The sequence below is a fragment of the Vipera berus genome (assembly GCF_964194415.1).
Source record: "Vipera berus genome assembly, chromosome: 1".
NCBI lineage: Eukaryota > Metazoa > Chordata > Lepidosauria > Squamata > Viperidae > Vipera > Vipera berus.
This window is the reverse complement of record NC_138202.1, coordinates 339,912,845-339,938,458: the sequence shown is the minus strand read 5'-3', so window position 1 is coordinate 339,938,458 and position 25,614 is coordinate 339,912,845. Positions and strand designations below refer to the sequence as shown.

Here is a 25,614-nt window from a genome sequence, read left to right as displayed (position 1 = left end):
AATTGAGCCCAACATTTCTGTTGCTAAGCAACAGTTGTTAAGTGAATTTTGCCCCATTTTACCACCTTTCTTGCCACAATTATTAAGTGAACCACTACAGTTGTTGAGTTAATAACACAGTTGTTAAGTGAAATTGGCTTGTCCACTGACTTTGCTTGTCAGAAGGTTAGAAAAGGTGACTCTGGAACACTGCAACCATTATAAACACGAGCCAGTTGCCAAGTGTCCAAATTTTGATCACGGGACCACAGGCATGCTGCAACGATCATCAGTGTAAAAACCAGTCATGTCACTTTTTTCACTGCCATTGTAGTTGAGGACTAGCTAAACCCTTCGAACACAATTTAGCAAAGTTGCAGTTTTGATCTGATGTAAGGTGGAACGAAAGAGGACAACCAACAAGAGCGATGGACTCAGTTATGGTGGCAATGAGTGCACCACTGGGAGACTTGAAAGGGCAGGTTAGGATAGATCATTTTGAAGAAAATCTATCCATATGGTCACTAGGAGTCTAAAACAAGTCATAGTATTCCTAAAGACCAAAGTCTATTTTTAATGATTTGGTGGCGCAGATGTAAAATGAATTAAACAGTTCCATAGTAAATTGCCATTGAAATCTCTTTATTATTTCTCCAGAATTTTCTGAAACTTTCAAGATAATCTGTCCTGTCTGCGGAATGGGACACCTTGCCGCGGTCAGCTCGCTACTGCCAACTCATCTCTGCCAACTTGCCACTGCCAAATTGCCGCAGGACAACTCCACACGGCCAACTCGCCACAGGGACAACTTACTGCAGGTGGCCAGAGGGAGAGCTGGGCAGATGGGTGAGCGGGTGAGCAGTGGGCAGAGTGCAAAGTGCACTTTGACAGGCACCAGGGAGGTAGCAGCAGAAGCTGGGGGATTCCCTTTTTCACACATCCTGCCACTGCCGCCTCCCCACCACTCACCCCGACGTGCTCTGCACTCTGCCCACCTGCTCGGCTCTCCCTCCAGCCACCCACGAGGTGCTAGAGGTGTGAAGGGGATGAGTAAGGGTGTGGCAACTATGGGGAGGATGAGCAGGTGTGCACGAGAGGTGTGGCATGGAGAAAACGCAAAGGGTCTGGGGGATGATGCACAGGTGGGGGAGAATTACCCTAGCGACTTGCAACCTTAACCACTGACTTTCTGGGGGAGCCGGCAAGGAAGACTGCAAATGGTGATCATGTCATTGTGGGATGCTGCAACTGGTCATAAGTGTGAAACAGCTGCCAAGCATCCAGATCATGATCATGTGACTGCAGCAATGCTGGGATTGCCAAAACGTCAAGGACCATTCATAACCACCATTCATTCTGCACTGTCATAATTTCAAATAGGTCAAGGACTACCTATAAGTCATAAGTCTGAGAGCTTAGCAGGAAAAATAGCTCCAATGTTGGGGATCTCAGTATTCCCAACAGACAATTAAGGTATTTTTTCTCTCTTCTGAAATCCAATGATGATTCAGACAAAGAAAAATGACCTCGAAAGACATACGGAATGCTTCCAATGCCCCACTTATGCAGTGCTTAAAAGAAAATGACAGGAACAGCAGTGCATATGCACAGTGGGCAGGGTACAGTTTATATAAAAATCTTCACTTGAGAAGAATGGACTTTAAAAGTTTCTAATTTGGCGGAAATGGCAAAGATCTCAGCGTATTTGAAAGACCAGTCGCAACAGAGATATATTGTGGAATGGAGAAGATGGATTGATTATATCCAGAATAAATATGGGACTAAAAGGTTTCACCTAGCATTTGAATAAGTATTGATGTGATATATAAATTACTTGTAGTTATTTTATAAGAGTTAAAGTGCGATAGATCTTAATATTTTATTGTTGTTTGCATAAGGTAGACTATGATTGTTTGTATTTCTATACCCTGTATTTAGCTCTGGGAAGTCGGGGAGGGGGAGGGGGAGGGGAGGGAAGAGTTGGGGGGGCTTGGGGAGAGGGGAGGTGGTTGGGAGGGGTTTTGTCTTTTTAAAAAATGTATTGTAAAACTTTTCAATAAAAAAAAATCTTCACTTGAGAAAGTTATTGATGAAGGCTTTGTGTGAAATACAAAGATCATGACAATTCATAGAATCACAGTTGGAAAGAATTTTGGCAGTCATCTAGTTCAATTTTTTGCTCAATACAGATCTAGCAATTCAGAATGCTGTGGTAGCTTCTTTTCTCTGGCTTTTCACCCCTATTGGGCACTTGATACCATGGTTCCTTTAACAGTTAGACTCCTCAGAGATATTTTCCACATGCAGCATTATCACCCTTTTTGTCTAAGCTGCCACCACCTGTTTCAGTTAGGGAGCCCACCACCCATAAACAAAAAGGAAATACTCTTTATTTTCTAATACTTGTAATTAATGTGGATAAATTTGATAACTTTATCTTGCTGATGCATGATATCTAAGGACTGACAATGATGAGTACAATCTAAGATACAAAAGTAAGATTTTACTAAAAGAACTTTGACCCCACAAAGCAAAACTATCTGGTCACTGAACACTAAAGACCGGACAACTATTTGTCTAGAAGACCTCCAAGGTCCCTTCCAACTCTGTTATTCTGGTCACTAATCTTTCTCTACAATGATAATGCTTTGACACTGGGGAATCTGTATTTAAAAACCTTTCTCTCAAGCTGAGCTAAATGTGCTCCTTTTTCTCTCATTAATCATCAACTATTTCGCCCCTCCAACTGACCTCCAATGACTAGAAATTGCCATCACCATACTCCCAACTGTCATCTATCTCCTCGCGGCATCCCTTTTCTTAATCTTTCCTGGTTAGAAAAAAGAAATGTTAAGAAACCTAATTCTTCAGGGGAGTCAGCCACTACAGCAGGTACAATGTCTCTGACGGAGACTATAACCTTGGAATTCAGTTCCATTGCCAATTGGCTCATCATTAGGAATGTCCCAATTTCACCATAATTTCCATGGTTCTGGACTTGTACGCAGAATCAACAAATAACAACTTTGTTCTATCCATAACAGACTTTCAGGCAACACAATTATCCTATTTTAACTGTTCTTTTCTTAATATTGAGAATTATAGGACTTGGTTTCTGCTCCACTCATTATCCAAGCTGCTCTTTTCTAAACATTGTACTACAGGTAGTCCTCATCTTACAACCACAACTGAGCCCACATTTTCTGTTGTTAAGCAAGACAGCTGTTAAGTGAGTTTTGCCCCGTTTTATGACCTTTCTTGCCACAGTTGTTAAGTGAATTACTGCAGTTGTTAAGATAGTAACATGGTGGCTATGTGAATCTGGCTTCCCCATTGACTTTGCTTGTTAAAAGGTCGCAAAAGGTGATCACATAACCCCGGAACACTGCCACTGTCATAAATATGAGTCAACTGCCAATTGTCTGAATTTTGATCACGTGACCGTGGGGATGCTACAAAATCATAAGTGTGAAAAGTGGACAAAAGGGATGTGGAGTTATGTTAATAGGAATGTTTAGTGGAATAATGAGTTGAAACAAACTGTCAAAAAAGGGAAAACATACAGACTGCTGAAAATGGTAAAAAGAATGTAAAGTTGCAAAGAATGTGGCCAAAAATTAAGGAATTGTTAAGATCAAAAGAGACAAAGAAAATTACAAAGTGATTTAATTATAATTAAAAAATATTTTGGAAGTGAATGAAAAGAGCTAAACCAGAAGCTTCAAGCAAAATGAATGAAATTTAAAATAAATATGATGTGATGATTTGGGATGAAATTAAACTAAAAGAATGGTGGGAGGAATATTTTAGAGAACTGTATGGGAACAATAATTGTATGGAAAAGAACAGAGTTGAAACAAATTCCAGAAATGTTGATGTCCATGAAAAATACTTATATAAAGGAAATTTTAAAACCTGAGAGAAAGTTGCAAAATTGCAAGGTTGAAAGTGTAGATAATTAAACTGAAGAAATGCTAAATATGGTGGTGGCTTGTTTATGCTGTGATTTTGTAATTTGTTTAATGCTCATGTATGAAGACAGCATATAGCTCTGATGACTGGAACAAAGCTGTCACTGTCCCTCTATGCCAGACATGTCAAACACAAGGCCCGGGGGCCACATCCAGCCCGCGAAGTGGTTTCATGTGGCCCGCGAAGCCATGCTGGAAACAGTGAGGGAATGGCCCCCACTGCCTTGGCCCTGGCCCAGAGACCTTCCTTCTGCCAGAGACCCTCAGATCTGTCCCACTCCTGCCCGGGCCCCCATAGGCACCCTTGGTGCGAAGGATGTAGAGCTGGCCACGCCCACCCAGTAGGCCACGCCCACCCTGGCCATACCCACCCGGCCCCCTGACGGCAATCGCAATGCTGATGCGGCCCTCAGTGAAATTGAGTTTGACACCCCTGCTCTATGCAAAGGGAAATATTTAAAAAAAGTAAAGGTCAACTCACAAGGTATTAATCTGTTATGCAAACCTGGGAAAGCACTTGGCCGAATTAAAAGGATGCAAGAGATGACAATAAGCAAAATATGGGAAGTGGAATACAGCTTTACTCAAGGCAGAGGGTGAACAGAGATTTTTATTCTTTGACAGGTCACTGAGAAATGTACAACTAATCATGAAGTTGCCAATGCAGTCATTAAGTTTGCCATCTGCAATGAAAACATATTGTTCCTTGCAATCATTAAAGTTTTCAATGCTAATGGACTGAGCCTACTATTGTTCAGGGCATGGCTCTGCACATATTCTGATTATTCACACTCTGAAACCATCCAATCCAAAATCACCAGAACTTTACTGCAAGTTTCCTGTTCTACTTCAAATGAGCTTCTTCAATTAGAACTTTCCCCTCTCTATCATTTCAAATGAGAATCTGTTGCCTAAAAAAAACACGAAACAGACTCCCTGCGGTGAATTATGTCTAGCTTACGTTGGCTGATTAATTTCACTTCCATTTAGAAAAAGACCTTTGGCAGCTATTCATCCTCCAATGATTGTTCTGTCCCATTCCTATTATCACTTGGAATAATTACCTATTTAAGTAATTAAATAGAGAGTCCTTGATCTATACATATAGATCCACAGATCTAAAATTTCACATTTATCTGGGACCTTTTTCACAGAGGTGGGCATAAGTATTCCCATGTTCACATAACATGCTATTCTTGAACAAATAAATCATATTATGATTTTTTTGTGCGTGCTCTGGAACTGAGCCTATTAGCATCACTCTAACTAGCAAAACAATGTGGAGATTTTCTTCCAGTGATCATTTAAGAATATCATAAATGTACAACTCTGAAAAAGTACTGGTAATCACTATATAAAATAAAAGGTCTTCCCCACAGAATTAAATACCTAGAGTAGTTCCTTTTACATTCCTATGGATGGATCTTCCCTTTTACACCTACCCAATGTCTTTCCATATCCCTGTCTTATTAGCAGAGAGTAAATTCTCTGAACAGAAACAGCATCCCTTTTCATATGGAATCAACACATTATACAAAAAATAAACAATAAAAAAGCTAGAAAAACCCTACTCTAATTTAAAAATGCTATATCTATCCCAGTTCTGCAACACTTGAACTTGGGTCAGCTCCATTTTAGCTCTGTCTGTAGCATGTTCTTATCTTTCATATACTGTTACAGAAACCAAAGATCAAGCAATTATGAAACAAATCCTCTTCAACCACTATGGTTAACTTTGCGAACGCATACAACAAAATGAATAATAATAAAAATCACATTCACCATGATTTTCTCTGATTCCTGGCAGTCTCTGATTTTTTTCCAGAACTGCTGCTGGAGATCCACCTACTGGGGGGAAAAAAGAAAGTTTAGGTAGATAAACGGATCAGCAAAATGTAATCAGAAGCAAAAGCAAATCTTCCATTAAATGATATTTTACAACACCATGATTTAAAGCATTAAATTATAAGAATATCTTAGTCTTCTATTATGCAACAATGCACCCAGAATGAAACTATGAAACTCTCCAAAACAGCAGGAGAGAGTAAATGGTTAAACTCCTCCCTCTGGGTAGCTACAAAGGTGAAAGAACAAAGTACATGAATCTACCACTGTTCCTAAAGCATGCTTCAACAACTGGCTATAAGAAAAATAGAAAAATGAATAGCTGCTAAGCAGAAAATCCAGCAAAATAAAGACTTGGCTTCTGATTTAATCTCCTGTACCTTGCATTAAATCAATTATTTAATTAAAAATGAAAATGTACACCTGCGATATCTGTGAGGATCTAATTGGGGGTACATATATGTTTATATTTTATAATGTTTGTATGTTTCTTCAATTACAAGACTCTGGAGAGGGCATATGTATTACTCTGTGCATGAATGAGGGTCTGAGCAGAATGGATATTTTTGTGCCGCTCCAGTATACAATATATGTGCTTCCACTCTCAAATTGTCCATTTTTGTGCTTGGCTGTACTGAGAAGCACAGAGCAGGCTGCATACACTCCATTCTGGTCACATGACCGGGAGAGTGAAAGAAGGGAGAGGAGTTTAGAATATATTATTTTGCAGCATACCAAGCTGCTACCCGATTACCTCTCCGATGGGATACATTCCAGATGTATTTTTCCAGAGTGCTTTTTTCCTCAGCCTTTCCTCCTTAAGTAACACCAGCTGCCTGCAATTAGTGCAGGTTCGAATCCCACCAGGCTCAAGGTTGACTCAGCCTTCCATCCTTCTGAGGTAGGTAAAATGAGGACCCAGATTGTTGGGGGCAATAAGCTGACTTTGTAAATGCCGCTTGGGGGTGTGTGAAAGCCCTAATAAGCAGGCATATACATAGAATGAAGGCTAAGCTTGTAAGCCGCCCTGAGTCTTCGGAGAATGGTGGGATATAAATGGAATTAAAATAAAATAAAAATAAAAAATATCAGTTAACCTGGCCCATTTTCCAACTTGGTCTTTCATTAGCTGGCTTCTCCTGCAATACTGAACATAGTCTTGTGTTCTTTTTTTATTGAGTTATCCTGTTGTTGATAGACAGGATTCCGATATCCCTTTACATAACTTCCTTCCAACCTTCTGCTCAATGAAATAACTACTGTGTTTCTGCTTTCCCCAGACGCTTAATGGATCCTGATAGATTCCAAGCGGCGCTGGGGTCCCCACCTGCCTCCACTGCTCACAGCTCGGCGGATGCCTTAGTGGAAGCCTGGGAAAGGGCAGCCACTGAGGCACTTGACCGGGTTGTACCCTTGCGGCCCCTGACCCGGCGCAGATCCCAGCGAGCTCCATGGTTTTCCGCGGAGCTCCGGGAGATGAAGCGTCGGAAACGGGGCCTAGAGAGCTGCTGGAGGTCTAGCCGATCCGAACCCGACCGGTTGCGGTTAAGAACCTACATTAGGTCTTATCTCACAGCGATGAGGGTGGCGAGGTGCAATTACTTCTCCACCCTCATCGCGTCCGCAGATAATCGCCCGGCCGCCTTGTTTAGGGTGACTCGCTCACTTCTTAATCAGGAGGTGAGGGAGGATCCCTTGCAGGGTCGTGCCGAGGAATTTAGCCAACATCTGTCGGATAAAATCGCTCGGATTCGGACCGGTCTGGACTCCAGCTGGGCAGAGTCAGGCGATCAGGACACGGGCGGTCTTGTCAATGTTACCTGGGAAGAGTTTGATTCTGTGACCCCTGATGAAGTGGACAGGATTATGGGGAGGCTGAGCTCCTCCACATGTTTGTTGGACCCGTGCCCTTCCTGGCTGGTTCATGCAGCTAGGGAGAGGACACGAGGCTGGCTCCAGGCGGTTATATCTGCTTCTTTGAGTGAGGGTTATTTCCCCACCGTCTTGAAGGAGGCGGTGGTGAGACCTCTCCTCAAGAAGCCTGCCTTGGACCCAGCTGTTTTGAACAACTTTCGTCCAGTCTCCAACCTTCGCTTTCTTGCGAAGGTTGTCGAGAGTGTGGTGGCGCATCAGCTCCCTCTGGTCCTGGATGAAGCGGATTATCTGGACCCCTACCAATCGGGTTTCAGGCCCGGGTACAGCACGGAGACGGCATTGGTCGCTCTGGTGAATGATCTCTGGAGGGCTCGGGATAGGGGTTATTCCTCTGTCCTAGTCCTATTAGACCTCTCGGCGGCTTTCGATACCATCGACCATGGTATCCTGCTGCGGCGTCTCAGGGGATTGGGAGTGGGAGGCACAGTTCTTCAGTGGTTCTCCTCCTATCTCCTGGGACGCTCGCAGTCGGTGTTGGCAGGGGGGCAGAGATCGGCCCCTAGGTCTCTCGTTTGTGGAGTTCCTCAGGGGTCGGTTCTCTCGCCTCTCCTGTTCAACATCTACATGAAACCGCTGGGTGAGATCATTCGTGGTTTTGGAGTTGGGTATCATCAATATGCTGATGATACCCAACTTTTCTTTTCGACCCCAAACCACCCCAGTGATGCCCTCGCTGTGATGTCCCGTTGCCTGGAGGCGGTTCGGGTCTGGATGGGGAGGAACAGACTTCAACTCAACCCTGACAAGACTGAGTGGCTGTACATTCCGGCATCCCGGGACATCCAAAATGTTCCATCTCTTTCTATGGGGAGTGAGCTCTTACCCCCCGTGGATAGGGCTCGCAACTTGGGAGTCCTCCTAGATTCACGGCTTACCTTGGAAGATCATATAGTGGCCGTGACTAGGGGGGCTTTCGCCCAGGTTCGCCTGGTGCGCCAGTTGCGGCCCTATCTGAACCGGGATGCCCTGTGTACGGTTACTCATGCGCTCGTGACCTCTCGCCTTGACTACTGTAATGCTCTCTACATGGGGCTTCCCTTGAAGACCACTCGGAGGCTCCAACTGGTACAGAATGCGGCCGCGAGAGTTGTCTTGGGAGTTTCCCGGTACTCCCATGTTACACCTTTGCTCCGCGAGCTGCATTGGTTACCAGTTGTCTTTCGGGTGAGGTTCAAGGTTTTGGTTACGATCTTTAAGTCCCTACATGGCATGGGACCGGGATACCTCAGGGACCACCTGCTGCTGGCATCAACTCCCCTCCGCCCTGTGCGTTCCCACAGAGAGGGCCTCCTCAGGGTGCCGCCAGTCAAGGAATGCCGACTGGTGGCCCCCAGGGGGAGGGCCTTCTCTGTGGGCGCTCCGGCATTATGGAACCAACTGCCGGTAGAGCTCCGGACGGCATCAGACCTCCGAACTTTCCGTCGTGGCCTGAAGACCCACCTATTTGAAATGGCTGGTCTGGCCTGACGGGGGATTATGGGTTTTAATTTGTCGTTTTAGATTTGTATTACTGTTTTAACTGGGCATGGGTTTAATCTTTTTTAATTTTTGTATTGTCTTTTTTATATATGCCCTGTGAACCGCCCTGAGTCCCTACCAAGGAGAAGGGCGGTATACAAATTAAATAAAACTTAAACTTAAACTTAAACCCTCCTGTTGTGATTATGTATACAACATGATGAGTTACATGTCTTTTTCTGGGTCATATGACCAGAAAAGGAACTTAAGACTGGAATACAGATAGTCCTCGACTTATGACCATTTTTCACCCTTATAACTGTTGCAGCATCCCTCTAGGCACGTGATAAAAACTGGCAACTCATATTTATGTTGGTTGCAGTGTCCCAGGGTCATGTGATTATCTTTGCAACCTTCTGACAAGCAAAGTCATTGGGGAAGCCAGATTTACTTAACTGTGTTACTAATTTAACAACTGCAATGATGCACTTAGCAACTGAGGCAAGAAAGGTCATAAAATGGGGCAATATTTGCTTAACAATGTCTTAGCAACATAAATTTTGGGCTGAATTTTGGTTGTGAGTCGAGGACTACCTGTATTCCAAACTGATATCCGACTGCCTATCCCCATAGGGATATACAGTGGGACAAAAAAGTATTTAGTCAGCCACCAATTGTGCAAGTTCTCCCACTTAAAAAGATGAGAGAGGCCTGTAATTTTCATCATAGGTATACCTCAACTATGAGAGACAAAATGGGGGGAAAGAATCCAGGAAATCACATTGTAGGATTTCTAATGAATTAATTCGTACATTCCTCGGTAAAATAAGTACTTGGTCACCTACAAACAAGTAAGATTTCTGGCTCTCACAGACCTGTAACTTCTTCTTTAAGAGGCTCCTCTGTCCTCCACTCGTTACTTGTATGAATGGCACCTGGTTGAACTTGTTATCAGTATAAAAGACACCAGTCCACAACCTCAAACAGTCACACTCCAAACTCCACTATGGCCAAGACCAAAGATCTGTCGAAGGACACCAGAAACAAAATTGTAGACCTGCACCATGCTGGGAAGACTGAATTTGCAATAGGCAAGCAGCTTGGTGTGAAGAAATCAACTGTGGGAGCAATTATTAGAAAATGGAAGACATACAAGACCACTGATAATTTCCCTCGTTCTGGGGCTCCACGCAAGATCTCACCCCGTGGGGTCAAAATGATCACAAGAACGGTGAGCAAAAATCCCAGAACCACACGGGGGGACCTGCAGAGAGCTGGGACCAAAGTAACAAAGGCTACCATCAGTAACACACTATGCCGCCAGGGACTCAAATCCTGCAATGCCAGACGTGTCCCCCTGCTTAAGCCAGGACATGTCCGGGCCCATCTGAAGTTTGCTAGAGAGCATTTGGATGATCCAGAACAGGATTGGGAGAATGTCATATGGTCAGATGAAACCAAAGTAGAACTTTTTGGTAAAAACTCAACTCCTCGTGTTTGGAGGAGAAAGAATGCTGAGTTGCATCCAAAGAACACCATACCTACTGTGAAGCATGGGGGTGGAAACATCATGCTTTGGGGCTGTTTTTCTGCAAAGGGACCAGGACGACTGATCCGTGTAAAGGAAAGAATGAATGGGGCCATGTATCGTGAGATTTTGAGTGAAAACCTCCTTCCATCAGCAAGGGCACTGAAGATGAAACGTGGCTGGGTCTTTCAGCATGACAATGATCCCAAACACACCGCCCAGGCAACGAAGGAGTGGCTTCGTAAGAAGCATTTCAAGGTCCTGGAGTGGCCTAGCCAGTCTCCAGATCTCAACCCCATAGAAAACCTTTGGAGGGAGTTGAAAGTCCGTGTTGCCCAGCGACAGCCCCAAAACATCACTGCTCTAGAGGAGATCTGCATGGAGGAATGGGCCAAAATACCAGCAACAGTGTGTGCAAACCTTGTGAAGACTTACAGAAAACGTTTGACCTCTGTCATTGCCAACAAAGGGTATATATTGACCAAATATTTATTTTCCACCATAATTTGCAAATAAATTCTTTAGAAATCCTACAATGTGATTTCCTAGATTCTTTCCCCCCATTTTGTCTCTCATAGTTGAGGTATACCTATGATGAAAATTACAGGCCTCTCTCATCTTTTTAAGTGGGAGAACTTGCACAATTGGTGGCTGACTAAATACTTTTTTGTCCCACTGTATTGGGCATTTTTTTCAGGTTTATTTTCCCTCCACAGCCCCTGCACTGCTCTGGCTCATCTTGTACTTCAAATGTTCTTTTATCAGCTTCAACTTCCCCACCAAATTTAATCACATTTTGCTAAATTAGAAAGAATAACTTTGGTGTGAAATAAATATTTAATTGAAGTTTCTATTCGTCAAATTGGCTATACAGATTCTCCCTTTTTTCATTTATAGCTCTATCAATTACTAAAGAACAAACAGTGAGGAAGAACATCTAGTTAAGAACTAGATGGTGTAAAGGAGCATGAAGATAACCTTAACAAAGAAATGCAAAAAATCTTAAGAAAAAGTAAAAAAAAACAGTCATGGGAAAGAAGAAGTAAGAGAAAAAAAATCAGATTGTTTTACATAAGAGGAGCAGAGGAACCAGATTCTGTTACTATAGCCTAAAATAGTAAAGGAACATTCCAGAAATCCTTCTTCAATCTGTTTCTTAACCTACCCTTCCTTGAAGGGCTCACAACTGTTAACAAAAACTGCAACAGACAGAACACTGGTTTGGTCCTGTTTGATTTGGTCCGATTCAGCAGGGATCTCAGTATTTGAAGGAAAAGGGGAAAGAAATACACACTTGTTTTGGATTTTGGTGGCAAACCTATGACATATATGTTAAAGATATATGCCATTGGGTGACACACCGGTGTACACCAACACCCAACAAATATTCTTGAAAAGACGCCCCATTCTCATGTGATTTTCAGTTGCTGTGGAGGCCACAGAAAAATGGGATGTGCTCTTGCACGGCCTCCGGAAATCACATGAGAGGGCTGTCTTCTTATATGGACTCCAGAGTCTCCAGAAATCATGCAAGAATGAGGTTTTTGGAGGCTGCTTAGGCCGCAGAAAAGCATTCTCCTAAGCCACTGCAAGAACAAGCGCCTTGTGCGACTTGGAGCAGCTTCCAGTAGGCTGCAGGGGCCTGTCAACAGTGCCTGAAGGTTAGTGGAATGCAGATTCCGGGGAGCACTGGGTCATGGGGGACAACTGTGCCTTGAAGAATGACACACGGTGGTCGTTTTAAGTGGCAGCAATGGTACTAGGGCTGAATTCAAGGCCTGAACCTCTACTTCAGACCCAGCCCAGGGTACTATTCAGAGTTCTCACTTGAGGCACAAATGAGAGACTTAAATTACAGGCAGCCCTTAACAATTATTTTTTCAGCGACCATTCAAAGTTATGACAGCACTGAACGAATGATATTTATGACCAGTCCATGAAGTTATGGCTACTGGAGCACCTTGTAATCATGTGATTCAAGTTGTGTCCTTTTGCCCACCCTGTACTCCATTTGTCTACTCCTGCCACCCACCTGCCTCTGGCTGACGTCTGCTGTCTTCTTCCTCCTGCTGGCCCAGGATCCAGGGGCTGCGTGAAGGTGTGACCCCAGGACATGCATGGTGAGTGTGGCAGAGCAATGGAGCCTTCTCTGCCAAAGGGACATTGTTAGGCTCAGATGGGAAGGAAGCAGTGGGATGGAGATGGCGGAGGGGGTAGGGCAGCTATAGGGATGGCAGCTCCCTGTGTAGGTGGCATCAGTCACCATTGAACAAAGCCTTGTGAAGCTGCCTCCTTTGTCTGGGAAGCCAGTGCCTGCCCCTCCCGTCTCTTCCACTAGCTTTGTCCCACTGCCTCCTCTCCATCTGGGCCCAGTGAGTTCCCTTCAGTGGATAAGGCTCTCCCACTCTGCCATACGCATCCCAGATCTGCACCCTGGGCCAGCGCCTGGATACTGGGCCAGCAACAAGAAGAACAAAGTTCAGCTAAGGGCAGCAGGGATAGCAGTGGTGGAGTGGAAACTATCCGAAAGTGCAAAGATGAAGAGGGGAGATAGACAAGTAAGGGGAATTGAAGCAGAGGCAACTGTGGCAGGACAATATTCGAAATGGTATCAGGTAATATGAATAAGGAGAAAAGTACCAAAACTAACACCATTCCTATCCCTGCATATCTTTAACAAAATATAGCACTATGCCCTGACGTCATTTTGCCTCTGAGAATGATTGGCAAATTAGAACTAAGGGATATAGTACTAGACAGGAGCCTTGGTGGAGCAGTGGGCTAATGCCTCCTTAAGTAACACCAGCTGCCTGCAATTAGTGCAGGTTCGCATCCTACCAGGCTCAAGGTTGACTCAGCCTTCCATCCTTCCAAGGTAGGTAAAATGAGGACCCAGATTGTTGGGGGCAATTAAGCTGACTTTGTAATAATGCCGCTTGGGGTGTGTGTGAAAGCCCTAATAAGCAGGCATATACATAGAATGAAGGCTACTGCTAAGCTTGTAAGCCGCCCTGAGTCTTCAGAGAAGGGCGGGATATAAATGGAATTAAAATAAAAAAATAGATAGTAAGTTATCTGGGATTTGATTTTGAAAACATACATTTTAAATAAAACAAAATAGTTATAGCTGTGTTCCTTCTTAGTATTTCCTAGTGAAACTAAGCAAGTCTTACTTGTGGAACAATCCTATAATATCAGACTTAAATCCCTTTTAATTGAATGGGAATTATTACTTGGTAAGTGGGTTTAGCCTGGAATCCTCTGAGCAGAAAACTGGCTTATGATTATTTAAAAACAGAGTTATCCTATACTTCTACTTTGACCAAAATTTAAGGACTCAGTAATTGGACTGATCATTCAATAAATTGGATTACTCCAGAAGCAGATGATACATGTTAGTGAACACTCTAGATCTGGCACTTGGCTGTGCTAGCAGGGAAGCTAAACTATATGCAAACACTGATTAATCAGTTCATTGAACTGCAATCTTATATCTATTTCCCTAAAAGTAAGACATAGAACTCTATGATATTTCGTGCTTTAAGCTATTGTCAGCCTTAATATAAAAATGCAATAAATCATGGGTGAAGGCTTAAGCACAATGCTAATATATTACTGTAGATATAACTGAAAAGTATCTCTATTTCTGTATTTATGTGAAATAAAAGTTCCTGATTTTATCAAACAAGAGTAGGAAACATACTATCATTTGCTGACATTTTCCTTTCTACATAATTACTGCTGGTAAGTTTTCCCCCCCTCTTACATTGGTCATCTTACACATTGGTCTTCTGTTGCTCCCCAGCAAATGCACTTTGCCTCTAGCAGAGACCTCTTTTGCGGGGTGAAGAGTCGATTAAATTTATTCAAGATTCTCACAAATATTTAAAGTTTTCTTCTACATTAAACAAGCCATGATTAAGACAGAGAAGGTCTCTTTTTAAATATACATATATTTTAATATAGCCTCCCACAAAAATATCTTCATTTCATAATCATTTTGTAAACCTTTACTTAAGTTTCACTTTAGATCTAAAATAAGAAGCCAAGAAACCAAAATTTATTAAGAAATCTAACACTATAAAGACAGGGATGACTTCATTTCTGAAAATAGCTGCTATTCTTTCAAAGTTAAAGCATTTCTCTTAGGTTCATTTCTCCATTCTTTTGTAACTATCATCAGGTACAATTTTCAAAGCTAAACTCTTTCAATATAGTTCTCATTTATTTTCTATGCTTCCATTTTTGTGAAGTCACATCTCCTTTTCCAATATACCGTACTCAGAAACTGTGATGTATCAAAAGTCCAGAATCTTGCTTCCCTAAGTGATCAGTCAAATAATTTTAGGAACCAGTGCATGAAAGCAATGGCAACTTTCATACAGCAGATTGCCTCCAATTATAGTTTCCTCATAGCCATTACAACTAGTAGTAGACGGACCTTTCCTTCTTGAATCTGTCCAAGCAGCCAACCTATGACAGTGAATACCAAAAACAGACTAGGTGCAGATTGTATAACATGTTATAAAAACCAGGTTAGCCCAACCATCCAAAGGGCATCTAAGGAGAATCCTCCATTTTTCATACTGTCCACAGACCTTGCTTTGTCTGAAGCAGCAGTACTATCGTCCATTCAGAAGTAATAAAAATAAGCCAGTCTCTATCTTCATAAATATTTTGCCTAGCTGTACTCACAGGTAATTTGCCTCTGTACTCCCAAAAAGGTTTGAAGTTTTGAAGACAAAACTATATATCACATAGAAAAAAGTGAAGAGTTGTCCCAGCCCTATCTTACCTCTTTTCTTTGTAAGGAGGAGGAGGAGGAGGAGAGAAGGAGGAAGAGGCAGATGGTCCTAGTCTTCTCTTTTATAAAGAGGGTCCTTTTATCACTGTCATGAGAACTGGGAATAATTCTTCACTGCTTCAATATTAGCAAAGGAGAACTGGATTACAACAGCAGGGGACAGAGTCTGGAGTAACAGTCTTCCTTTTCAGGAAAGGTTTCATAGAATCTTTCCGTATCATCTGGATGAGTAGGAAGCAAAACATTTTTAATTTGAGCTAGTTTGAGTTCAAAACATTCTAACTGGATTTAGAACAATTTTCATGTCCAGTCTAAGAATGCTCTGAGCTTCAATATGAAAACACCTACTGTGAACTTGAAGCTGTTTCAAACCCATATCCCTTCAGAAATAATCCATTTTGGCTAAAAAAAACAAACAACCATGTCCTTAGGCCAAACAGGGTTTATGAACTCAGAAAAGTTCAAATTTAAACTATCTTACAAATCCTTAATTTGGACTACTAGGATCTTCTGCCTGCTCTATGGTTCAGAATTCTCAAGATGCAACATTGCAGTTGTGTAAAAAAACAGAAGGTCAAGTAAAATAGGCAAAAGAAATCAACCGTGCTTCATTTCCCACAAACTGAAGAATGAACACAAACCAAGTCTCTAGATCACAATCTTCATCCACACAACTCTGATCTAAAAAAAAATAAATCCCTGAGCAAATAGTTTCTAATGTATCCCAGCATTTATCTTCATTAACAAAGATTAATTATGCTTCCCTAACAAATAAACATAGGTGGTAAAACTAGCTAAACTTGTAAATTTATGGAACATTTACAAGGTTGCTCTGCGAAGATATTTATCATACACACAGTCCGTTAGTAATATAAACAATTGTTTCCCTGGAAAATTTTATCTGCTGTGTTGCAGGTTTCTAACAAATTAGGTTTATTTTTTTTAAGACTTTAATTGTAAGCAACTTTGAGCAGTTAATGTGAACTAGAACAGGGGTGTCAAACTGCCGACCTGCGGGCTGGATGCGTCATGCCAAACCCACCCCCACCCCATTGCTGGCTATGGGGAAAAAGGCACGTTATGTCGCGACACGTCATGTAACGACGCGAGTTTGACACCTGTGAACTAGACAAATGTAAATATTGAAATAAAATAAAACAAAGAAAAAAATATTTCGGAAGTGAAAAGGATTTAAAGGAACTATAAGAAATTACTACCTCAAGCACACAAAGGTAATTCTAGTGTAAATTTAAAAGCTAACAAGATACATTACAAGACTTATCTGATAGTCAAACTCCAGGAAAGATATGTTAGATGGCTAGTGATTGGAAACTGGATTAAATTTATGAATATTCATAAAAAGATTTTCCATGTGAGCATTACAACTGTTCTTTTATCTACAAAGCATAAAATAAAAATGATTTTATAAATTTTTAAAATTTGAGTACCGGTATATATAAGAAACTGGATCACCCAATTTATTAACTTTAAAAGGTAAAATGCTTAGTAAGTCATCCCAGTTAACTTAATGAAGCTTATACTAGATAAATCTATTTCCCTTATATATTTAAATATTAAAGAATATACATAATTTAAATACATATTTTTGTAGAAAGTAAATTTTTATTAAAAACAACAAAGATAAAAATCAACTTCCCTCCGCCCAGTGCGCTCCCACAGAGAGGGCCTCCTCAGGGTGCCACCGGTCAGAGAATGCCGACTGGTGGCCCCCAGGGGGAGGGCGTTCTCTGTGGGTGCGCCTGACCTGTGGAACCGTTTACCAGTTGAGCTCCGGATGGCTCCTGACCTTCGCTCCTTCCGACGTGATCTAAAAACCTATTTGTTTGAACAAGCCGGCCTGGTCTGATGGGTTTGGGTTTTAATTATTGTTTCTAAGTAATTTATTTATTGTATTTGGGCACTATGGTTTAATCTGTTTTTAATTTTTGTATTTTGGTATTTATTGCCCTGTTCACCGCCCTGAGTCCTTCGGGAGAAGGGCGGTATACAAATAAAATAAAATAAAATAAAATAAATAAATAATACCAGAGAATCTCTATAACAAAAAGATCTTGGAGGAGCCGTGATGGTGCAGTGGTTAGAACAGAGGTCCCCAACCTTTTGGGCACCAGGGACCGGTTCCCTGGAGAGTTTTTTTCATGGACCGGAGGGTGCATGATTTTGTGTGCTGCCTGCATCCTATGGATGGGGCTTTGCTTATTTGCGCGGACCAGTTTCTGGCATGCCGCGGCCCGGTACTGGTCCACGGACTGGGGGGTTGGGGACCCCTGGGTTAGAATGCAGTATTACAAGCTAACTCTGCCCACAACCAGGAATTTGATCCTGACCGGCTCGAGGCTGATTCAGCCTTCCATCCTTCTGAGGTCAGTAAAATGAGGACCCAGTGTGTTGGGGGAAATATACTGGCATTTGTAAACTGCTCAAAGAGTACTATAAAGCACTATGGAGCAGTATATAAGTGCTATTGCTATCTTAAAAAATATTTTTTTGCTTCATATCTCGTCTCATGATTGAAAAAGGAACAAAGAACACTTACCTAACTACTTGTCTACAAAGAATGTATCCTCAATTTGGTAATATTAATCAAAATACTAAGAATGATAAACCACAAAACTTCCAGGGGAAAAATTGCAAGCTGAAAACAATGGGACATACAGATGCTCCTCATGAGGTGACCACAACACAATGATCTCCAATGGGTTTAAAGCCACCTTTACTCAAACCATAGTTTGTGCCTTCAAAAGGATTCTGCATTTACACATACTTTTCTAATCATTTTTGGAAACTGCATGTTAACTGCTTTTCGACTATTAGGAATCTTTATAGCCCTGGTTGAGTTCCTTTCAATTCTTAGTGAAAGAAGTTTTAAATACAAGTTTAAGAATTAAAAAAATGGAATAAACAAGAAAGATTAAGATTTTGATTTGGGAAAGTTACAAAGGGTCCAGATGGATTTGAAATAAGATTTTAGAAGTAATTATAAAAAATCCTTCCTGTGGAACAATCCTTTCATTTTGATTTTTTTTAAAAATGATGAGAGGAGACTTTGAAGGCCAAAGGTGTCAAACTCACAACATCACGTGATGTGTCGTGACGTATCGTGACTTTTTTTTCCATTGCTGGCAATGGGGTGGGTGTGATTTCACCATGAAACATCTGGTCCGCAGGCCTGGCAGCCCGCAGGCCGGCAGTTTGACACCCGTGCCTTAGAGGGAACCAGAAGAAACTAAAGATCACAATTAAAGGACAGTGCTTAAATTTTGTTTATTAATACAAAATGAAGCAAAATATTTTAATAATGGACATATGGAAGGATATTATTGAATAACAGACCCAGAAATTAAAATTTTAAGAATGACTGCCTCTATAAACAGACCGTGTTTAAAAGATGCTATGGAAGAGTTTTAGTGGCTCGGATTGAGACTGATTTCAAAGTGGATTTAAAATGACAGGCTACAAGAATTGTACGGAAAAAAGATGCTATACTGGATATACAAATGAAATTGGCTGATGTCTTAATAATTAAAAGGAATATAGAAATAACAAAAGAGCAACCTGAATAACTTTCCTATATTGGATTTACAGAAAAGACTTGTTTGAAGAATTCTGTGAGAAGAGACAAAGGGGAAAAAAAAGAAATCAAGTTGTAGATTATTTGAAGGGAATAAAGAGTAAAAGTAAAAAAGGAATATAAAGTTGTTTATCTGATCAAGGTTAAAACAGATACATCATCTCTAGTAACCCTTAATTTGTTGTATTTTAAGAAGTAATGTTACTAAAACTGTTTGCACTTGTTATGGGGAAAGTTTATATATTTCTTTTTTTCTTCATTATATTCTTAATTTTTCTTTCTTTCCTAAACTCCACACCCAAGCAACCCTATACAAGTGGTTTAAAGAGAAGATCTATGGATAATCTGCAAGCTGCTTCACTTTAGAATTAAGCATAAAGTTTTGCCCTCACCCACATATCCTATTTTAGAATCTGTTTTGAATACACCGGAATTGATCTGTAACATATGAAAAGCTTACTATTATAATGAAATGAAATCATCCTTCTGAGAATATAAAGTGATTTTCTGTCATCTATCTGTAAGCAGCCAATCATGTACCAAGCCCCTTCTCTCATATCTCAAAGACTGCAAACATGACAGTTTTCTGCTTTTAGGAAGATGTTCTAAATGAATCAATATTACCCTCTTTATTTAACATTATCATTTCAAAAGATATTTAATATCAAAGTGAACACAGGGCTGCTTCATAATATATACAGTTGCATTCTTCTTATGCACCTACATGAAGGATTTAAGAAAGGAGAGTAATAAGAGATGTTTCAGTTTGGAAATCTACCCTCATCATGTTTTAGAGTTCTTATGAAGCCATAGTTCAAAAATCACATCTGGAGACAGCCCATCAGTCAATGGAAGAATGCCTTCTATGCAGAAAATCTCAGATTCAGTACTGTTCTTTTCTATGCTAATTCAATTCAATTCAAAGTGGAAAAGATTCTTGCAATACAAACAGAGAAAAGATTGTTTCTATCCATATATACAGATGTGAGTTTCTATGAAGACTGAATATATAGCTATTAAAAATATCTAATTGGATAAATCACATGCATGAACAATTTATACATTACATCCCAGTGCAAGCTTAGTTTAAAGCCCAGATTAATGGCTCTTGGCGCCTATCTTGATAGAAAAATAAACACTTGATGCATGCACACACTTGAAAACAGCACAGAAGAAAAACATAAACTTTTTAGTGGATAGTACTACTTTGAATTAATATATTGTGAATTTATATACTCAGTATCCTATATGCAAGCATTTACTTTGTTACAGCATCTGGGGTAAACATCACTAATGAAAATTCTTTCTGAAAATAAGGAAAGAGAATTTTATGGGAGGGGAGGGAAATAGTTGAATTCTTCCCAAAATAATAGAATGACATTTTATTGAGACAAATAAAAAGCTTGTCACATGGAAAAAAATAATCAAAAGTACAGGAGGCAGGATTCAAACAAACTGAACAGATGCAAAGAAAAGCAGTAAAGATTATCCATCTTATGAGAAGAGACAAGCATCTCTATCTTAGAGAAAATACAGTACAGGATGACTATGATTCTATTTTTTAGATATAAAATGAATCAATAATATAGATAAGGCCTTGTAGTCATTGTGCTGCAACCCAGTGGGCAGGACATGGAATAATGCTCTTGAAACACAGGAAGATAGATTCCACTTGAATCTTAAAAAGTTTTTAAGGTAGTAGTAGCTTTTCTGTAGAACAAATTGCAAGGTGGTTGGTTACCATTCCTTTGCAGAAACTGGACAATCTTCTGTCAAGGATTCTTTAAATGGAATTGACTGGGGGGAGGGAGGAGGGGGTTGTAGCTGGCTTAAATGGCTAATAATTCTAGACCAAATTTATACAATACCTAACAATCTTAAACACAGCAATGTTAGCCTTAAAAAAAGCACAAAGTCATCCTGGATAATGTTGCCATTTTTCTCCTACGAAGATGCACAGGAATATCTTGCCCATCTTGGCTTACAATCCTAGCACTGCAATCATTTAAGTTTGCCTGAATTAAATAAAATACTTTAAAAGACATGGCTTTATTTTTAGATAACATATATACATATCACATAAAAAGCATTCCCTCCTATATAACAGCGAAGGAAAGCAGCCTCCACCTTTTTGTATTTGTAAGAAAAATATTGTCATATGCACATCATGTATGTATACTTTTTACATAAACAACCCATACTTTAAAAGCTAGTGTGTAAAAGTGCTGTTTAAATAATCAGGGCTCTCTTCTTAGACAAAAAATGTTCAAGATTGAATTCTGAACTCCTAATCTGTAGTATAAACATAACATTGCTGTTATATTTCATAGTAAAATGTAACCACTTTGAAAGATAAAATTTTATTGTAACATATAAACCCAAGTCCGCCTTAACAAGGAGCAAAGCACATCAGTCCAATTCACTGCTGGCTTGCAATTTTGACTTTATTATGCTAATATGCTTGAACAATAGAAGGCATGGTTTCTCAAGGCTCCTCCCTCTTGTTTTAAGAAATGGCACTACAAACTGGTGGCAGGAGTTGAAGACCGGAAGAATAAAGCCAGAGCTACTTAAAAAGATTCTACACGTATTCGAGAAAACGAAGTTTCATTAAAGTGTGAGAACTGGGCCCAATGAAACCGGAGTTCTCCTGAGCATGTTCAAAGCTCGCCGAACAACTCGTTAGAACTTTGGGGGTGTGGCCTGATATGCCCTCAATAGGGCGAGGTTTGTCTTGGCTCCTCCCCTCGCTTTTAAGACTGACAGCTATTAGGGAAAGGCGTCCGGCCTGGGCCTTCGCTTTCTTTCTCCAAAACGAAGCGAGGCCCGGAGACATTAAGGCCCCACCCACGAAGCCCGTCGCCGCCACCGCAGAATGAGGGGACAGAGGGGAGAGGGCGGCCGGTTGAGCGAGCGCGAAAGGGGTCTCCTCACCTGCGCTCCTCCTCCTCCTTCTCTTGACGGCGCTGCTCCCACCTCAAGCGCCTCGTGCAGCTCCCGCCCACTTGCCTAGCCAGCCACTCCTTCACAGTGCCCGCTGTCAGCCAATCAAGGCCCGTCACAGAGATCCAATCCAGAAACTGAGATTGCGCCTCCTGGAGGAGACAATTCTATGCATCTGGTGCTCAGATTGGTCATTGCTCCCGTCAATCATTCTTCCCCAACGTGACAAAGGAGGAAGAAAAGGGGTGGGAGGGGAAGGGGCAGGCCACAACAGCCAATGAGAAATCACAGCGCGTCCTTCACGCTAGCCAATCAGGATGAGAGAGAGAGAGAGAGAGAGAGAGAGAGAAAGGCGCCCACGGCCATTTTCTCCTCAGGGCTGTCAAAAAAAGGGTGGGAAATAAAATATTCCAGTTGATTGGCTGTGACGAGAGGCACGCCTGGGTGCTGCAGCAGTTAAGACATTTCCATATCAATTTCTGTCTTTCAGCGTCAATCCCACTGACTGTGTTCAATCACATCGCCCCACCTCTACTACGCCTCTATTTTGGTCCAATCAAAAGAGAAGGCGGGACCTTGGCTTGTATAGGCCAATTACTGTAGTCTATTCCTTTGGTATGCCTTGAAAGGAAGGGCTTGGTGGGTGAGTGAGCGTGTTAACGCTAGGCGTTTAATGTATTGCCCACCGAATGCTGGCATTGTAATAAAATTTATACTTCCATCAACTCAGATTATGTAAAAAATAAAATAATAATTATATTGTCGAATATAATCTAAGTGGCATTAATTAAAGTTTAACAGCGGTTGCCCTGGTAATTGGCTGATAATGAGGAAAAGCTTCGGTCGGATGCAGGTGGAAAGCGCCCCTTTCTCCTGGTAAAGCGCCTTGGCTGCGAGCTGGGAAGGACGGTCGCTGCTGAGATTATGAGCCTAGAACGGGTAGGCAACCTCGGCTCTTTTATGACTCATGGACTTCAACTCCCAGAATTCCTGGGTCAACTATGCTGACTCAGGGATTCTGGGAGTTGAAGTCCATGAGTCATAAAAGAGCCAAGGTTTCCTACCCCTGGTCTAGGTATACTCGCACACAGCTTTTGAAGGAACTTGGCAAGGTTTCTTCAAGGTTGTTCTAAACATCTTGGAGAACTAACCATGGATATTCTATGAATGTAAAAGGTAAAGGTTCCCCGGCACACGTGTGCTAGTCGTTTCCAACTCTAGGGGCCAGTGCTCATCTCCGTTTCAAAGCCGAAGAGCCAGCGCTTGTCCGAGGACGTCTCCGTGGTCATGTGGCCGGCATGACTAGACACCAAAGGCGCACGGAACGCTGTTACCTTCCCACCGGAGTGGTCCCTATTTTTCTACTTGCATTTTTACGTGCTTTCGAACTGCTAGGTTGGCAGAAGCTGGGCCGAGTAACAGGTGCTCACTCTGTTATGCGGCACTCGGGATTCTATAGATGTAGGCTGCCTCAAAACCTTCTGTCTGTTCATGTTACCCCAAAGACTCAATGATGTTGAAATCAGTGATCTGTGGGGGCCAAATTATCATTTCCAGAACTTCCTGTTCTTTATGCTGAAGATAGTCCTTGATGACACTGGCTGTATGTTTGGGGCCGTTATTCTGCTGCTGCAGGATAAATTTGGGGCCTATCATATGCTTCCCTGATGGTATGGCATGATAGTAAGTATCTGCTTGTATTTCTCAGCATTGAGGACATCATTGATCCTGACCAAATCTTCACCTTCATTTGCAGAAATGCACCCCCCAAACTTGCAAGGAACCTCCACCATGCTTCACTGTTGCCTGCAAACATTCATTGTACCACTCTCCAGCCCTTCAGTGAACAAACTGGCTCCTGCTACAGCCAAATATTTCAAATTTTGACTCATCAATCCAGAGCCACGTGCTGCCATTTTTCTGCATCCCAATTCTTATGTTTCTGTGCATAGTTGAGTGACTTAGCCGTTTCCATGTTGGAGGTATGGCTTTTTGGCTACAATTCTTCCATGAACACCACTTCTGGTCAGACTTGTCTGAACAGTAGATGGGAATACCTGGAGCACTCTGGTTTCTGCTAGTTCTGTGCTGATGGCATTGCTGGACATCTTCTGATGGGCCTTGGTGGAGCAGTGGGCTAATGCCTCCTTAAAGTAACACCAGCTGCCTGCAATTAGTGCAGGTTCGCATCCCACCAGGCTCAAGGTTGACTCAGCCTTCCATCCTTCCGAGGTAGGTAAAATGAGGACCCAGATTGTTGGGGGCAATAAGCTGACTTTGTAATAATGCCGCTGTGGGGGGGGGAGCCCTAATAAGCAGGCATATACATAGAATGAAGGCTATTGCTAAGCACATTGATTTGTGCTTAGATTGTAAGCCGCCCTGAGTCTTCGGAGAAGGGCAGGATATAAATGGGATTAAAATAAATAAAAATAAATAAAATAAATGTCAAAGGGAAGTATGATGTGTCTTTCATCTGCTGCATTAAGTTTTGTTGGCTGACCACTGTGTCTATGCTCCTCAACATTGCCCATTTCTTTGTGCTTCTTCAAAATAGCTTGAACAGTACATCTAGAAACCCCAGTCTGCTTTGAAATCTTTACCGGGGAGAGACTTTGCTGATGCAGTATAGCTACTTTATGTCTGGTTCCTGTGCTCATATTTGCCATGAAACCATCTTTCACATGCTCACCTTAGTAACCAGCTTTGGCTGTTCTGCACCCAGTTTTAACCTCCTACACAGCTGTTTCTTAATTTAAAGTACTTTTGCACAATTGCCTAACACTTTTTACAGTACTGATATTTTTAGCTTATCCCATTTCACTAAATCTTTTTAAATTGCATTTTTGTCAGGACCAGTGGCGGGATTCAGCCAGTTTGCACCACTTTGGCAGAACCGGTAGCTAACTTTTTGTTGCCCAGGCCCAGAATGGACTTCTGGAAGCAGCATCTACACAGAGAACTGGTTGTTCACATATTTGAATCCCACCACTGGTTAGGACCCACTTCAAAAACTCATCCCAAGAAAGCAGGACTCTTGGAACAGTTTCATTCCAAAAGGAACTTTTATTAGGAGAAGCTGATAGCAGGCATAGAAGGCAGGATTTCCCGCTCAGATCAATAGGTTAAAAGAGTACCAAGCAAACCCCACCTCAATAGTTCATCCGGTCAGTTCAAATGAGCCAATCCCCAGTCTCCGCTGTGGGAATGGAGCTGATAATAGAGTTTGTTTCCCATGCCTGTGAAGACATTGTTGGGTCTTTGCACCTTTTTCTTCTGCGGCGAGTGATAAGACAGATGCCCAGAGGCACATTCCTTTCTCACTCCAGGTTGACAACAAAGGACAGACAGTTCAAAGAGCAAGCATGTAGAACCAGCAGAGGATACATTGTAGCAAAGCAAAAGGCATCCCACAGAACCTTCCCCCCTCCCCTCAGGAGAATGGCAGAACCCACAGAAAGAAATGAAGAGAAATGAAATAGATTCCCCCACCCCCAGGAAGAAAATGGGTTCTGACAATTTCACATTTTTCCATAGTTTTTCTAAAGCAGGGGTGTCA

The 25,614-nt window shown here is 41.7% G+C and overlaps 1 protein-coding gene across 4 annotated transcripts in view; it reads right to left on the bottom strand.

The window, feature by feature from the left end:
- MTMR4 (myotubularin related protein 4) overlaps positions 1 to 22,131 on the bottom strand; it is a 52,072-nt gene extending 29,941 nt beyond the window's left edge. The window contains exons 1-3 of one of the 4 annotated variants that reach the window (XM_081346548.1): positions 22,047 to 22,131; positions 15,512 to 15,741; positions 5,733 to 5,798 (exon numbers count right to left, since the gene is read on the bottom strand). In XM_081346548.1, the coding sequence (XP_081202674.1) occupies positions 5,733 to 5,735 (3 nt within the window). In that variant the 5' untranslated portion in view covers positions 5,736 to 5,798; positions 15,512 to 15,741; positions 22,047 to 22,131. The remainder of the gene's footprint in view (positions 1 to 5,732; positions 5,799 to 15,511; positions 15,742 to 22,046) is intronic. The other 3 variants (XM_081346550.1, XM_081346549.1, XM_081346551.1) reach the window with 3 other exon arrangements.
- Between the last annotated feature and the right edge of the window lie 3,483 nt (positions 22,132 to 25,614).